Source organism: Crinia signifera, chromosome 8, assembly GCF_055691185.1.
Source record: "Crinia signifera chromosome 8, ASM5569118v1, whole genome shotgun sequence".
Classification (NCBI taxonomy): Eukaryota; Metazoa; Chordata; class Amphibia; order Anura; family Myobatrachidae; genus Crinia; species Crinia signifera.
Window position 1 is genome coordinate 168,814,165 of NC_139224.1, and position 16,034 is coordinate 168,830,198.

Here is a 16,034-nt window from a genome sequence, read left to right on the forward strand (position 1 = left end):
CCAAGCTCATTATATTGGCTTGTCAAGGTCATAATTGCAGCACAGAGTTGGATGTTAGTAGATGTGAGGAGAGGAAGGCCAAAATCTCATGATTAGAGCTATCGGTGATTAAATCCACACCTCTTGCACAAGCCCCTGTTATACTGAACCTTCTGCATTCTTTTCATTAATGTTGCAAAGGCGATGATTGTGTCACTGCCGGGTGAGATTCAGCACCACCTCTGAGTCGGCGGCACCAGCACCTACTGCTCCATACGGAGGTGGCAGCTTACTTAATACTGTAGCTTATGTTTAATCGTGCTCTGCTTTACCACTGGAACATTTTGCACCATACCGAGAAAACTGGAAATCATTGGTTGTAATATGCTGTATGTGTCTGTCTCGTAGTTGGCTACCCTCCCAGATCCTGCAGGAGAATCCCCTTTGCATCTCTGATCTCCTGATGCCCTGCATTATAAATGAAATCCCCTGCTTATTTGGATTCGTCACTGCAGCCAGGGTTCCATCAAGGAATCATTACTGCTGTCCAGGCCCCATCAGCCACTGCTGTTTGCTCACAGTAGAGAATACAACTTTTCTGTCTCTAGTGATCTGTGTCTTCTTAGCTCAGTTTATGCTGCTGCTAGCATGGGAGAACTAAACAATTTAATTTAGTAATCTTTTGTTAAACACACAAGTTCAAAACAATAGTTTATTTTTTATCTAGAGATTGCATTTGGAATGTATTGCCCAGGCATCACTTTCATCATGCACATTGGGGGTTATTCTGGTTGATTCGCAAGGCAGCAAATTCGTATCCTTGCGAGTCCACCAAACCCTGCCTTGCGAATGGTTGCCTGGGGCCACTCATTCGCAAAGGGCGACTCGCTCGCAGGGGCTTGCGAATGGACATAGTAACATCCATCCGCAGGGCAGGGAGAACCTCCCACATCTTTTGATGGTCGCAGACCATCGAAAGATGTGGAAGGTGCACACATTTAAAAGTGACTCTCAAGTCACTTACATATGCGTGCACGCTGGGAAGGAATTGGGTGGGCAGCTGACATCCGGTCATGTCAGCTGCCTGCCTCCCGCACCCGCATCATATCCTCATTAGCATGAGAATGGCCAGCATTCTCATGAGAACGCTGGGCATTCCCATATGAAAATTGTGCCGCTTGCGACCCCACACCCCTCCCAGCCCGCTGTCCTGGGTTGGTGGTTGGTAGTAAATACATACCCTCCAACATGACCCATTCCATTAGGTACAAAATGCTCTGTTCCTGGACTTCCCTGCCAGTGGCAGTTACAGAGCTTGGACTCTAGCACAGTCCAGTATTCAAAGAGGGGGGGTCACATCAACTGCCAGTAAGTCCAGTACAGTGATGTTTGGAGTGGCATTAGGTGTGGCTCCCCTTTTTGAATATTGGACTGTGCTGCAGCCTGACAGCTGCAACTGCCACTGACAGGGAAGTCCAGAAACAGAGCATTTTGTACCTAATGGAATGGGTCATGTTGGAGGGTATGGTAAATATACTGTCACGTTTATTACAGCAGCGGTCCGGTGTCTGAAATATAGGGGGCTGGTTGGGGGAGGGGTTAGTTGGTTTCAGTAAACCAGTTAACAATTAGATTTACACCTATTCAGTAATTATGGGAATTAAAAAACTGTCAAATTATGTCTGGAAAACAGGCAAATGTGTCATGTAGATGAACGCACGCCGTATATGTGTAATCAGGTAGCAATTACAAAATGCTTCTTTAGGTATAAGATTGAATTTTTATAGCAGGCTTAATTTATGGAAAGTAAATTGCTAAGTGGAATGACATTTTATAGCTGATTCCGTAATGTAATACATAATGAATCTCTTCTACTGCAGCGTAAAGTAGGAGAATAATAATCTCATCCGTCCTTAGTTTGAGATGGTGCTAAACGCATTTATCTGTGCAACTGGAGATTATTCTACATATTTCTGCTTAATAGATACACTGATTGCTTTATTGCCCGATTATCAGACAGTGGGATGGATTCAGAGGTGGACAAAAGGGGTATATTCCTTCTGAACTGATCGGACGGCTGCAAAATTGCAGGCCGGCCGATTATCGCGGGACTGCGCATGTGTACGGATCATAGTAACCATGCGTGAGGCCATCCTGCAAAAAAATTCAGCGTCATTTTTAACTGCTGCCCGTTGACAGGAAGCCAGTGTTTGTGGGGGTCATCCGGATGGGTTTTTATAGTGTTAGGGAAGCCTGCAAGTATAACTGTCCCTCTTGTCAATATCCCTGTTGGTACTTCTTGGGGGAACAGCATATAGCTAGAAGCAACCCGTTTGATTCAGATGGAGACCCCCCCACTACAGAATGAGTACTTGGGTGTAAGATACAGTTCTGTCATTTTTTTATTCCCTTTAATTTCTGAATTGCATTTATCTTGTGTGCGCTTTTAAAATCATTGTAATATCTTGTAACCATTTTTTATCACTAAAGCTCTGTAGTATTTATAGGAATAAATAATACATAATCCCTGTTCTGATTTTTTGATTCTTAGGACCTGTAAGCCAAAGAAGAGAAACGCTACAACGTTACCATTTTATACTGTATTGTGTGGTCAGGTGCGAGCCAAGCCGCTTCCTTGCGCAGATTCAAATTGCTAAAATCAGGCATTGGCTGGTGGCAATGTACCTCAAAGAGGGGACCCGAGTGTCCAAAGTGAACCCCAGTCACGGACGGTGGGTCTGTGACAGGGGCGTTTCCCCTAAATTGCAGTGTAAGAATAAACCTGTCCAGGCTACATGCAAAAGCAGGCAGTATTTACCTGCATTCAAAAGCAATAAATGTATATACATTGTAACATGGTTTGTCCAGGTTCAAAGTTACTTGCTGTTTTTTTGCTTGTTCCCATTTGAGAATGAGCCCTGAAATGCGCACTAAGAGCGAAATGCGTGCATGAGTCTTGAGTGCAGTAGAACACGCTGACGTTTCTCTGTAGAGTAACAACATCCCATATTGTGTATTTCAGTGCAGTGCCTGGAGATGACGACCAAGCGGAAGATCATCGGCCGGCTTGTCCCATGCAGATGTTTTCGAGGCGAAGAGGAGATAATATCGGTGTTGGATTATTCCCACTGCAGCCTACAGCAGGTGCCAAAGGAGGTGTTCAGCTTTGAGAGAACATTGGAGGAACTTTATCTCGATGCCAACCAAATTGAAGAACTACCCAAGGTATCCACAGTATTCCCCTTTTCATGAAACTATATAGGATCTAGATGGTATTACGACATCCAGGGCAGCCATCAGGGGGGGCTTCGGGGACTTCAGTCCCAGGCCAAGACAGAAAGGGGGACGAGGACTGGAGTTTATAAAGTATAATTTGTCATAAACAAAGTTCACATTTCCCTTGAAGCAATGTAGAGTTTGAGTAGTGCATTCCAGGTGTCTGAGAAACGGAAGGGGGGCCCTACCTATTTCTTCAGAATTTCTGATGGCAGCCCTGTCCTATTAGTCAATTTGTTTTTTTTCCCCCGATTTTTAGAAATAATCTGTAAAGATTGGCTCCATGAAGTCTTTTTCCACAGAAATGGCCACTATTTTGAATAATGTAGCGGCCTTTTCCACGAATGCAGATGCGAATTCCAGCTAATTCCCTTGTGAAAACGGCAGGGATTGAATACTCAAATCCTGCTATTTCCGAAAAATATAAAATAACGTGGCCCAGGGTGCAGTCATTTCCCTGGATAGAAGAGCACCATCGCCAATCGGAATGACCAGGACACAAACGGGTCACCAGAGTACCAGACGCCGGATGTGTTTATAAGAGTTTTCCAAGTCTTCTAATAATTCCGTGCAGAGAATGGCGAGATATATCTCAGCCTCTATAACCACATTACATGACGACGCATACGAATGAGTGTTTCCAACTATTTATATTTTCAGCGGCATTTCTTATCTTCTCTCCTGATTGTTTCCTTCCCGAAGTTTAATGCATTTTTATTAGCAATTGCATTCTCCGGAGTGGGTCTCTGTGCTTTGAAGTTGGCTATTTTGGTTGCTGTCTGACCATGAAAGATAATTGAGATGCTGCTGGGATCAGACAAATAATGATGTGTCGGACTTCCATTTATTTAACCAGCTCAAGAATCTCGCCACAATATGCATCATTTCGGGTTTAATCTTAATTGCTCCGTCAGTCCGATGAAAGGTTCTCTAGCACACTGTAATAAATCAGCCTTTGTAGTCAGATATTTCCCCACTGTATGCCCCAGTTCAGGGTACAGACTCACATTAACGCCCTGCAGAAACAGGGATCTGAAGCATAGGCAGTCGCACGTGGGGAGGGGTTCCGGTTCCAACTCCTGCGCACTTGCTCCAATGTTCTCTCTGCTTCACACCTGTCCGCCTGCCCCTCCCTTATACACCTGTAAGCACCCACAAGCAGGGCCCTCCTTCCTTCTGTACTCCACCCTTCTGGCTCTACCATTAGGCGGCTGTCTAGGGCGCCATGATCTGGGGGAGGGGGGGGGGGTGCCACCGAGAAGGAGGGTACCGTGCTGGTGTAAGGAAGGAGTGTACTGTGCTGGTGTAAGGAAGGAGGGTACTGTGCTGGTTTACAGAAGGAGTGTATTGTGCTGGTGTAAGGAAGGAGGGCACTGTGCTGGTGTAAGGGAGGAGGGTACTGTGCTGGTGTAAAGAAGGAGGGTACTGTGCTGGTGTAAGGAAGGAGTGTATTGTGCTGGTGTAAGGAAGGAGGGTACTGTGCTGGTGTAAGGAAGGAGGGCACTGTGATGGTGTAAGGAAGGAGGGTACTGTGCTGGTGTAAGGAAGGAGGGTACTGTGCTGGTGTAAGGAAGGAGGGTACCGTGCTGGTGTAAGGAAGGAGGGTACCGTGCTGGTGTAAGGAAGGAGGGTACCGTGCTGGTGTAAGGAAGGAGGGTACCGTGCTGGTGTAAGGAAGGAGGGTACTGTGCTGGTGTAAGGAAGGAGGGTACTGTGCTGGTGTAAGGAAGGAGGGTACAGTGATGGTGTAAGGAAGGAGGGTACTGTGCTGGTGTAAGGAAGGAGGGTACTGTGCTGGTGTAAGGAAGGAGGGTACAGTGATGGTGTAAGGAAGGAGGGTACTGTGCTGGTGTAAGGAAGGAGGGTACTGTGCTGGTGTAAGGAAGGAGGGTACTGTGCTGGTGTAAGGAAGGAGGGTACTGTGCTGGTGTAAGGAAGGAGGGTACCGTGCTGGTGTAAGGAAGGAGGGTACCGTGCTGGTGTAAGGAAGGAGGGTACTGTGCTGGTGTAAGGAAGGAGTGTATTGTGCTGGTGTAAGGAAGGAGGGTACTGTGCTGGTGTAAGAAAGGTGTATATTGTGCTGGTGTAAGGAAGGAGGGTACTGTGCTGGTGTAAGGAAGGAGGGTACCGTGCTGGTGTAAGGAAGGAGGGTACCGTGCTGGTGTAAGGAAGGAGGGTACTGTGCTGGTGTAAGGAAGGAGTGTATTGTGCTGGTGTAAGGAAGGAGGGTACTGTGCTGGTGTAAGAAAGGTGTATATTGTGCTGGTGTAAGGAAGGAGGGTACTGTGCTGGTGTAAGGAAGGAGGGTACCGTGCTGGTGTAAGGAAGGAGGGTACCGTGCTGGTGTAAGGAAGGAGGGTACTGTGCTGGTGTAAGGAAGGAGTGTATTGTGCTGGTGTAAGGAAGGAGGGTACTGTGCTGGTGTAAGAAAGGTGTATATTGTGCTGGTGTAAGGAAGGAGGGTACCGTGATGGTGTAAGGAAGGAGGGTACTGTGCTGGTGTAAGGAAGGAGGGTACCGTGATGGTGTAAGGAAGGTGTATATTGTGCTGGTGTAAGGAAGGAGGGTACCATGCTGTTAGTAAAAATGTGTTATTAACCCTTTGAGTGCCAACATTGCTGTGAGAGATCCTCAAAATATCCTCTAAAAATGCCGACATCGCTCACAGCGGCTGTTCTTTAAGTATAAATCAGTACAGATGCAGCCAAGTCAGCTGATTGCAGTTTAGTTAAATATTGCACCCCAAAAAAGAACAGTCGCTGTGAGCGGCGCCGGCATTTTTAGCTGATGTTTTGAGGATCTCTCACAGCAACTTTGGCACTGAAAGGGTTAAGGGTTATACACCGTTGGGAGATAAGAAATATCGCTGGTATAGTGTTTGCAGCCACTGCTGACTGATATGTGTCAATGTCATTTGCATTTGTTCTGCTTTACCTCATGCGTTCCATCACTGTCTGCCGAGTTGGGATATTTGACTTATTGGGAAAAGCAAATAATTCATGGTGTGTGCTTAAGTGACAAATGTTACCGGGGAAACAATTACAATGGATTTCTTAATTTCCCAGTTCAGAAGTTATGAAAGCAGAGACGTCTTTAGAAGACATAACTGCAATTAAACACGGTGACAGCTCTGCTATAAGTGTGGACACCGTAGTCTGGGAGAGTGTCACCAAAGGTTGATGAAGAGTTTAGAACGTACTGTCGGCTATTTCTGCAGCAAGTAAAAAAAAAATAAAGAACTATTTTTATCCCAGTGAATGCGCAAAACAGAATACCGAGGTATTAGATCATCCAGAGCTGCTTAGAGTTGTTTAACTTGTCATCTATTACTAAGGTGACCACATTTTTTAAATGAGAAGGACACAAATAAATCGAAGATAAAAAATATTGTAAATAAAAGAAACAAGGAGCAAACCTAAATGGCAGGGTGGGCAGTGGTGGGACTGGCAGGGTGGGCAGTGGTGGGACTGGCAGGGTGGGCAGTGGCAAAACTAGCGATTTATAGGCCCAGGTGTAAGCTTATGCTTTGGGCCCCCAGCAACACATACCTCCCAACTTCTAATCCACGGCAAGAGGGACATCAATGCCGGAAATTGGGGGGCATGGCCTGGCGGCAAGGGGGCGTGGCCTACAAACCCAGCCAGTGAAAAATAACAGCATTTTGTACATCCCCATTTAAAACATTTTAACACATATCAGCACTGACATCACCCCCCCCCCCCACACACACACACACACACACACCTTCCCCATTCTCTGCTGCCCCCATCTCCAATATAATCACTGTGCCTTGAGCTGTCTCATCCTCCTCTAAGACAGGGCCTGGGCCGGGGGTGCTGCGTAGCTAGCTGGAGTCTGGACTCAGAGCCACAGCGTGCTGCTGCTGCGGGCAGGCGGGCGGGTGTGCGCAGTAGCTCCCACGTGGATATTATATTATGGTGACGTACAGTGCTTCTGCGCATGTGCAGAAGCTACTGTCTGAGCCCGAGATAGGAACAGCATCGGGCTCAAGAGGTCTGACCACGGAAGCCGCCACTGCCGCAACAATGTTGTTAAGGACAATAAAGGAGGATATAGAGGAGGACATTTTTCTAGGGAAGAGAGAACTTACAAAAGGACTGTCCTCCCTAAAGGAAGATGGTTGGTCACCTTACTATTACATGGGAGATAGTCAGTCTCCCAGAGCAAAATATAGCAGCAAAATCGTAACAGGGCTCTAAGGAGTCAATTTACTAAAACTTCTAAAAATGAAGAGGTGATGTTGCCCATGGCAACCAACCAGATTCTAATATTTTCGAGGATGCAACAGAGAAATTATATACAGAATCTGATTGGTTACTGATGTACCGTTAGTATTTACAGTCCTGATCTTGACTTATTAGATATTTTTAAATCAATGTGGATGCCACCCTAGAGGGGGCATCAATCCAGCTTGGGGTAAATATTTATTAGCTTGGTGGTAGTTCTTTCAGGGTCCAAATTAGCCATGGTCCAATCAGCGATGGAGTCCAGCGCAGGTGTCAAATGAGACGGTTTAGATAGATCCGTGTATACTTTGGGAATAACTGCAGACCCAGATGAGGTGGGGTTAAAGGGAGCGTGTCAACGCTGTTGAGTTCTGTGCTCCCAGCTGTGACCTTAGTGGGCCAGTGGAGGGCGCTGGATACTGGAAACTAGGTGACTTTAGGAAGCGGAATGACATGCAGCAACTTGAGATGACCGTAGCACAAGGAAGCAGCGGGGACACAGTGTTGACTGTAACCAGGAACAGGGGCGTGGAGTCTAACTGGCCGGCGGTCTTCACCAGGGAACCCCGCAAGGGGCTTTTTTCTTCGCTGCACCCTACAAGCAGGTCGCGGCCCCCTGCCCTGGTCCTCTGTGTACTGCTACCAATGAGCTGGGATGCTGGAGATACAGGATACTCGGGGAAAGGTATACTGGATGACTTGAGAATGAAGATATGATGATGGTGTACTGGTGTCAGTCTGGGAACCGAGGAGGGTATTAGGGCTGGAAGCCTGTGGGCAATGGAGATGTGGCCTGTGAGCTGATAGTGATGTAGCCTTGGAACCGATTGGGTCTCGGCCTGGGAGCCGATGGGAACACGGCCTGGGAGCCAATGGTGATGCGGCTTAGGAGCTGATGGTGATGCTGCTTAGGAGCCGATGGTGATGCGGTTTGGGAGCCAATGGTGATGCGGCTTAGGAGCTGATGGTGATGCGGCGTATAAGCTGATGGTGATGCGGTTTGGGAGACGATGATTATGTTGCTAATAAGCCGATGATTATGCAGCTTAGGAGCCATTGATAATGCAATTTAGGAGCCGATGATTATGCAGCTTAGGAGCCGATGATGATGCAGCTTAGGAGCCGATGATGATGCAGCTTAGGAGCCTATGATGATGCAGCTTAGGAGCCGATGATGATGCAGCTTAGGAGCCGATGATGATGCGGCTTAGGAGCCGATGATTATGCAGCTTAGGAGCCGATGATGATGCAGCTTAGGAGCCGATGATGATGCGGCTTAGGAGCCGATGATTATGCAGCTTAGGATCCGATGATTATGCAGCTTAGGAACCGATGATTATGCAGCTTAGGAGCCGATGATTATGCAGCTTAGGAACCGATGATGATGCGGCTTAGGAGCCGATGATTATGCAGCTTAGGAGCTGATGATGATGATGCGGCTTAGGAACCGATGATTATGCAGCTTAGGAGCCGATGATGATGCCTGCTAGCAGAGACCTGGGACACACAGATACTACTCGGGAGCTGATGATGGTAAACAGCAGAGTCTAGCAGGTGGAGATAACGAGGAGGTTTGCTAGCGGCAGCACAGGTGCACAGGTATCACTGGGAGAAATAGCCTGGAAACCTTGGACGCTGACTCTGGAGGGTATCACAGGGAACAGACAAGTTGTTGAAGGTGATTTGCTGGAGGCCTGGCTTATACCCCCCTGCCTGTCTGTGATTGGCTGCAAGTCACAGCCTCATTTAACCTGGGAAGTACCTGTGCACACCTTGAGCATGTGATCGAGTGCACAGGTCAGTGTCACCGGCTAGCACATTGGAGCAAAACTGTCAGCTGACCAAGGTGTCATGGCAGTGTGGAATCGGCGTGGAAGCGGCTTGGGATGCCAACCAGGCCCATGGAGACCGCAGGAGACATCCCACCATGGACTACACCCGAGGACAGCGCCACTCGCTGATGTACGGCTGACGGAGAAAAGACTGGATAATGGCACAAGCAGAGAAGCTTGAAGAGTTCAGAGCATGGGCGTAACTACCATAGGTGCAAGGGGTGCAGCCGCTATGGGGCCCAGAGCTGAAGGGGGCCCATCTTTACTGTCTAAGTAATATGTTTTACATAAATTTATCACCATCAGTTGCTAAATAGGGGGCCCTTAAAAACTTGCCATGGGGCCTATGAATATCTAGTTGCGCCCCTGGGTCAGAGGTCTGCTGGAATTCCCTAGAGGCAGAGTCTAGCTGAGTGGTGAAACAATTAGGCCAAGGACAAGTGGATGCTCTAGGAAGGGGATGGTACAGAAGACTTTTTGTAATGACGCCACATAGCTCCAGCAGATCCACTATGCACCCACATTCTGCTGCCATTGGTTGTCAGCAAAATAGAGCACAGGCTGGACAATGCACCATTGTTCTCTTTCAACCTTTTTCATTTGTCTTTGCAGTATTTATCAATTTAAACGAAAAAAAAAAGTTTTTCTTACTAATAGAAGAGATACAATTTTTTTTTGCAGGGTGGGTTATTAAGAAATGCCCTGCAAACGGACAGGTAACAATAACAAACCAATCAGCTTCTAGAAATAATTTTATTGAATATAGTTTTAAGTTAATTAGTTACTATGGGCAACACCTCGACTTGTCCCCTTAAGAAGATTTGATACGTCTTCCCATCACTATGATCATGTGACAATCTCTCAGGCAGCCCTGTGTATGTATAAGCAGCGCAAGAGGCGGCAGTGGAACTATTTATTGTACATTTCATCCACCGTGATGTAAACTACTGATGGCGGTCCCACCACTGCTGGTTTATCCTCTTCAGTTTCAAGGCTAACATTGACTCCATGCAGCATGTTGGTGCAGCGCAGCAATAATGGAGGATTACGAACAGTGATATCCAATAGAAAACAATAGCATTATATTGCCAAGAGAGTGGTAACTTATTTAACAGCGCCACCTACTGTCCCTCCAGAGCAGTTTCTCAAGCACTGCTGGGCTTGGAGCTGTTGCTGTACTCCAGCAGGAAAGCCCCTCCTTCTGTTCAAATTGGAGACACTTTATCAGGTAGTAGGGCTGATGAAAAAGCTATTGTTTTATGGGAAGTAGTGTTTTAATCTGGCATTTTATTTGCAAATCTGTGACTTGTTTATGCGTGTGATGTTTTCTACTTGTCATACTAGGAGATCAGTTTTGTTATTATTGTAAACTGCTGCCAGGCTTTTCTGTTGTTCTGCAATATACATGATGAAATGTATCAAAATAAATGATGCATTTTATAACAGAAAATCCATAAAGTAAGACTAAGTACAAAAAAAACATGTTAGAACTGGGTGCAGGAAATATATTCATTTTCTCTAAATGTGACAAATGACTATTACTTAATAACTTAATATTGGATCTAAATCGCAGCCCGCAATGCCTGGGAGCTTTACAAAAGAGATTAGATTTTTTTTTGCATAATACAGCCGAGGTTTAATTGTGATTCTGTTGTATCCGACACAAAATATTGGTTCTCGTTCAAGCTCGATCGTTGAAATAGAAAAAAAATTCCACCGCATTAAAACGTATGACATTGTTAATGCTCGGTGACAAGAACTAACTTTAAATCTATTTCTTTGACAGCAATTGTTCAGTTGTCAGGCTCTCCGGAAGCTAAGTATGCCTGACAATGATCTCTCAGCCCTGCCAGCAACCATTGCCAGCTTAGTCAACCTCAAAGAACTGGATATAAGCAAGAACGGTACGTGGTCATTGGCGTGTGTGCGTGCTAATCCGTCAGTGTGTGTTGTATAACTGTAAGACTCTATTATGGAATATGCACCCCCCCATAACATTCTCCTGTCACTCTCCAGTTATGTTTCATAATATGGAGACCAAGGTGGAAATGTAATAGTGTGAGAGATTCAGAAAGTGAGAGATTTGGTAAGAAATCGACAGTTTTTTAAAGCGGCAATCATTTACACTGCAAACCCAGTTTGATTTTGCAGTGTAAAAGATTGCTGCTTTAAAAAAAAATGGAGATTTCTCACCAAATCTCTCACTTTCTGAATCTTTCAACGTATTAAATTTCCCACGCAATGTTCTGTCAACATTCTGTTAATGATTGTCAACATGTCAATATTCTGACCAAATAAGGTCATTTTCTGTATATCTCTGATGGAGATCCTGGCCTGTTCCCTCCCCCGCAATGAGATCCTGGCCTGTCCCATCCCCCGCAATGCCCCAAATGGCATCAGACGCTCAATCACTGACAGTCCAATGCTGTTCTGCGCCCGCCATCGCAGACTGTATGGGTTTGGCGCATGCTCCGCAGAAACTTCAGCATCTGAATGAAGGCCATTGTGCGTTTAATTATTTTTGCAATCTAAATTAATTTATCCGGCGCAAAGTCCAATTTTGTAGGACAACATTTGTTTTGGTTTAGTAAGAACTAAAATGAGGAAAAGTAAACCAGGAAATAACCTAATAGTGCAGCCCTGGCCAACCAGTGGCTCTCCAGATGTTGTCAAACTACAAATCCCATCATGCCTTGCAACACTTTTCAATAAGGGAGTGTTAAAACTGTGGCAAAGCATGCTGGGATTTGTAGTTTTAAAACATCTGGAGAGCCACAGGTTGGCCTGTCCTGTAATAGTGTTTTAGAATTATAATTATTTTGGCACATAGTTTGTATATTGAAAAGCTAAATCACAACATTATTCTGTGATTCTGTAACACAGATGCCAGGAGAGCACAGCTCAGCAATTCAGTCGGTCTACGACATACTATTAACCAAAAAGTCCCAGAGACTTCCAAATTCCAAAGACATTGTATGATCTAGTAAAAAGATTAGACCAGTCTGGTCCCACTCACTCCCCCCAATGAAGTAGGCAGCTGGGGATAGATGACATGATTTACGGTGGAACGCGTTATTGGTATGTTAGTCCCCGCTGTGCATTGCCACAAAACGTGGCTATAGAGATTCTCCTGGAGGTTGGATTCTCATGCATCACCCAGCTGGTCTCTATAGCAGTGCGGTGCTGTAATGCTTGTGCTAATTGTAAACATAATTAGAGGGGCACACATACTAATACTTGTAGTTTTGCACATTCAAAAGATAATGCCAGTGCACAATCTAAAAACTAAGAAGTGACAATCAGAACAATTCTAATAATTACTAGTTAAAGTCCATCAAGTTTTACTTACACTTTGAGCTGTGAAAGTTTTTAGCCCACAAACTCTCCAACCCCCCACCCTATCTGCTCCTACCTCCAATCTCTGTCTTCACCGCGCCCTCTCTCCATATCCAGTAAGTTTGAAACAGATCAGAGTCCCTGCAAAAATTGTTTTCACTTTCTGTTATGACATATTTTAACACACAAAGAAGTAATTTGGTCTCTCAAGTGGCCTCTAGTGGTCACAAGTGGTTCTTCACCTCATAGAGGTGAGGAGTAGTTAGCCTGATAGAGAGATAGATAGATAGATAGATAGATAGATAGGTTTTAGCATAATTTTAGGCCAAACGTTCTGTTCGAAATTTTTCATTCTTAAGGTTCAGGTTCAAAACACGGGACCCCAATGGGAAAGCTCAGTCCAACCTTCCCTGTTACATAAGTGTTACGTTAATGATGTCCCAGACAAATTGAGGCATACCGTGGTTTGACTTGAGTGGTTTGGGATTTCCCCTAATATTTTAACCCTAACCGTCCCCTCCCGAAGCCTAACTTTTACTCTAGTGCCTAACACTAACCCCAGTACTTCGCATTGAAATCCGGAGGGACTCCGACCGTTGGGATGCCACAAGGGTCATTATTAATGTTGGGATTTCAACCGGTGGCCCCTGACCGCATCCCTTGCCCAGATCATACGTGTTCTTAATATAAATAATGCAATGACATAGCCAGCGAGTGACGGGCTTTCTGCATATTAATTTTCCATATTTCGGAGGAGAGAGAAACCATTCCACGCCGCTGTTCTGATCTTTTTCTGATTCATCAAATGAAACAATTGCGTATTTTAAGCATTTAACCCAGATAAAGAATAAACCTTTGTTTTCCCCAGAGAGATAGGGTTTCACTAGTGCGACACGTGTAACGCACATTCCAAGACTGCAGCTCACGCATGGAAATATAATTGTTTAGTACTAATAGCCGAGATAATTAATAGTCCCACTTTTAATTAGCTTCTAATCTAATCATAGCTTTGATTGAAAAGCCAGAGCCACATCTACAAAGAGATGTTTATTTAGTGCGGATATGAAGATAGGGACTCCAGTGTCCCCGCTTTAGTGATGAAAGGCGGTTGGCTGAGTGTTACAGCACCGTCCGCGCCTCTTTCTCGGCTGTGTGGGGAAAATGGATTATTCTGTCCTTTTGTTCTTCCAGTGCAGCCTCATTTCCCCTCCGCTATGAATCGGCACAGACTAAATTTTAATGCAGATATTTTTAGACCACGATCAATCCTAACAAAATACTTGTGAAGTCGAGAGGGATAAATCGGGCCGTCGCAGTTCATTGTCATCGAAGCCTATTAGGGAATGATTTTCGAACGTGATTCATGGAAATGATGCCATAGTAGTCGGTTATGGTCATTTAGAAGATGCACCAAACATAAATTATGCATTGGCCAGAAGTGAAATAGTCACATATGTTGGATTTCTCATAACTTGTCCTTCTGAGGGGAGAGAGGGATCGACCAAGAGAGAAAAATGCAGAAGTTGCCCTTTTTGACCAATCAGCTTCTACCTGTCTTTTCATGGAATTAAATGGTAGCCAGGCGGTTTCCAGAGGGGTGGCGCACTCAGGACTTAGAATGAGTCCAAGGAGGTTACTTGCCCTGGTGCCACCCTAAGGGCCTCACAGCCCGTGTAGACAAAGTTAGTGGAAGAAGGGCACTCAGGGACTAGAGATGCTGGTGAACGTAGGACAATTTTTATTGCCTGGTAGTCTACGTTTCGGGGTCTCCCCCGTCGTCAGGACAAAACAATTATTGTTTTGAAGATAGGGACTCCAGCATCCCCGCCTGAATAAGCTCCAAAGTGGACATGTAATGTGGAATGTGGAATGTAGGAAGTGGAATGTAGCCCCCCCCCCCCCCCCCCCCCCGCTGCTACACGAGTCCCCCTGGAAGCATGTAAATGGGTGTGCATTGCCACACCATTGGTCCCTGCAGTGAATTCGTTGCAGCCCGACTGATGTTGAATCAGGCAAGTAGAAGGTGATAACACACCAGCCAAACAGCTGTGTTTGAAAAATGACAGTTAGGATTTTATTGTCTGGTGCATTATCACCTTCCACTTTATCTCTTCGCCAGGCTTAGTACATCTGCCCCTCAGCCTGTCACATGACAGTTCGGATTTGTTTGGTTGCGGCCTTATCTCTGTCCTAGATTTGATACATCTCTCCCAGTATCGCTTCATCTATTTGCATCTTATAAAATGGGTTTTCAGTCTCATTACAGATATGAGATAAATGAAACGGGCCGCTCGTTTTGTTATAATGTAACAGATATTGGTAACGTTTATGTCTCACCATGTTAATTCTCCTCCTAACGATCTCCTAACGATCTGTTTTCTCGTTCCAGGTATACAAGAATTTCCAGATAATATAAAGTGTTGTAAATGTTTAACGATAGTTGAGGCCAGTGTGAATCCCATATCAAAGTAAGTCCTCGTGTCATTGTCTCCTCCCAAATATGCTGCAGTAATGAGCGCTAATGCCTGATTTCCCATAACGCACTGGGGCTGGCGCTAATTCTATCTGCTAGAACTGATTATATAAATGAATCAATAATCCAGTTTATTAGAAAAAAATTTATTTGTTTTAGACACATGATTGTGTTCCAAATTATGGGGTTTATTTTCTAAGCCTTGGAGAGAGATAAAGTGGACTGAGATAAAGTATCGGCCAACCAGATCCCAACTGTAATTTTTCACAGACGTGGTAGTTAGGAACTGATTGGCTGATTGGTTTCTAGACCCTTGATTCATAATTTTAAAATAAAGACTATTTGGAACCATCACTTCTGGTCCCAGAACAGTGGCACACTGACACTGGGGGTCCCAGAACAATGCATACTGACACTGGGGGTCCCAGAACAATGCATACTGACACTGGGGGTCCCAGAACAATGCATACTGATACTGGGGGTCCCAGAACAATAGCACACTGACACTGGGGGTCCCAGAACAATGCACACTGACCACTGGGGGTTCCAGAACAGTGCATACTGATACTGGGGGTCCCAGAACAATAGCACACTGACACTGGGGGTCCTAGAACAATGGCACACTGACACTAGGGGGCCCAGAACAATGGCACACTGACACTGGGGGTCCCAGAACAGTGCATACTGACACTGGGGGTCCCAGAACAATGCATACTGACATTGGGGGTCCCAGAATTTTTTATTTTTTTTTAGCTAAAGGTTTTGTGCATGGGAGTGGGGTAGTGCTGCAGCTTCACCTATCTGCCAATGTGACAATGATTAATGGTGCTGAGCATCGGGAGCCAAGTGTGCAGTGCATTACTGGGAGTTGACTTAGGGCCTTATTCTGGT

The 16,034-nt window shown here is 45.5% G+C and overlaps 1 protein-coding gene across 9 annotated transcripts in view; it reads left to right on the forward strand.

Annotated features, from left to right (window-relative positions):
* The window catches only part of LRRC7 (leucine rich repeat containing 7), a 281,010-nt gene that overhangs the window by 135,682 nt on the left and 129,294 nt on the right, over window positions 1-16,034 (forward strand). For all 9 annotated transcript variants that reach the window (XM_083157737.1, XM_083157731.1, XM_083157733.1 and 6 more), the window contains 3 exons: window positions 3,002-3,204; window positions 11,121-11,238; window positions 15,060-15,138. In XM_083157737.1, coding sequence (XP_083013863.1) covers window positions 3,002-3,204; window positions 11,121-11,238; window positions 15,060-15,138 — 400 coding nt within the window. The remainder of the gene's footprint in view (window positions 1-3,001; window positions 3,205-11,120; window positions 11,239-15,059; window positions 15,139-16,034) is intronic.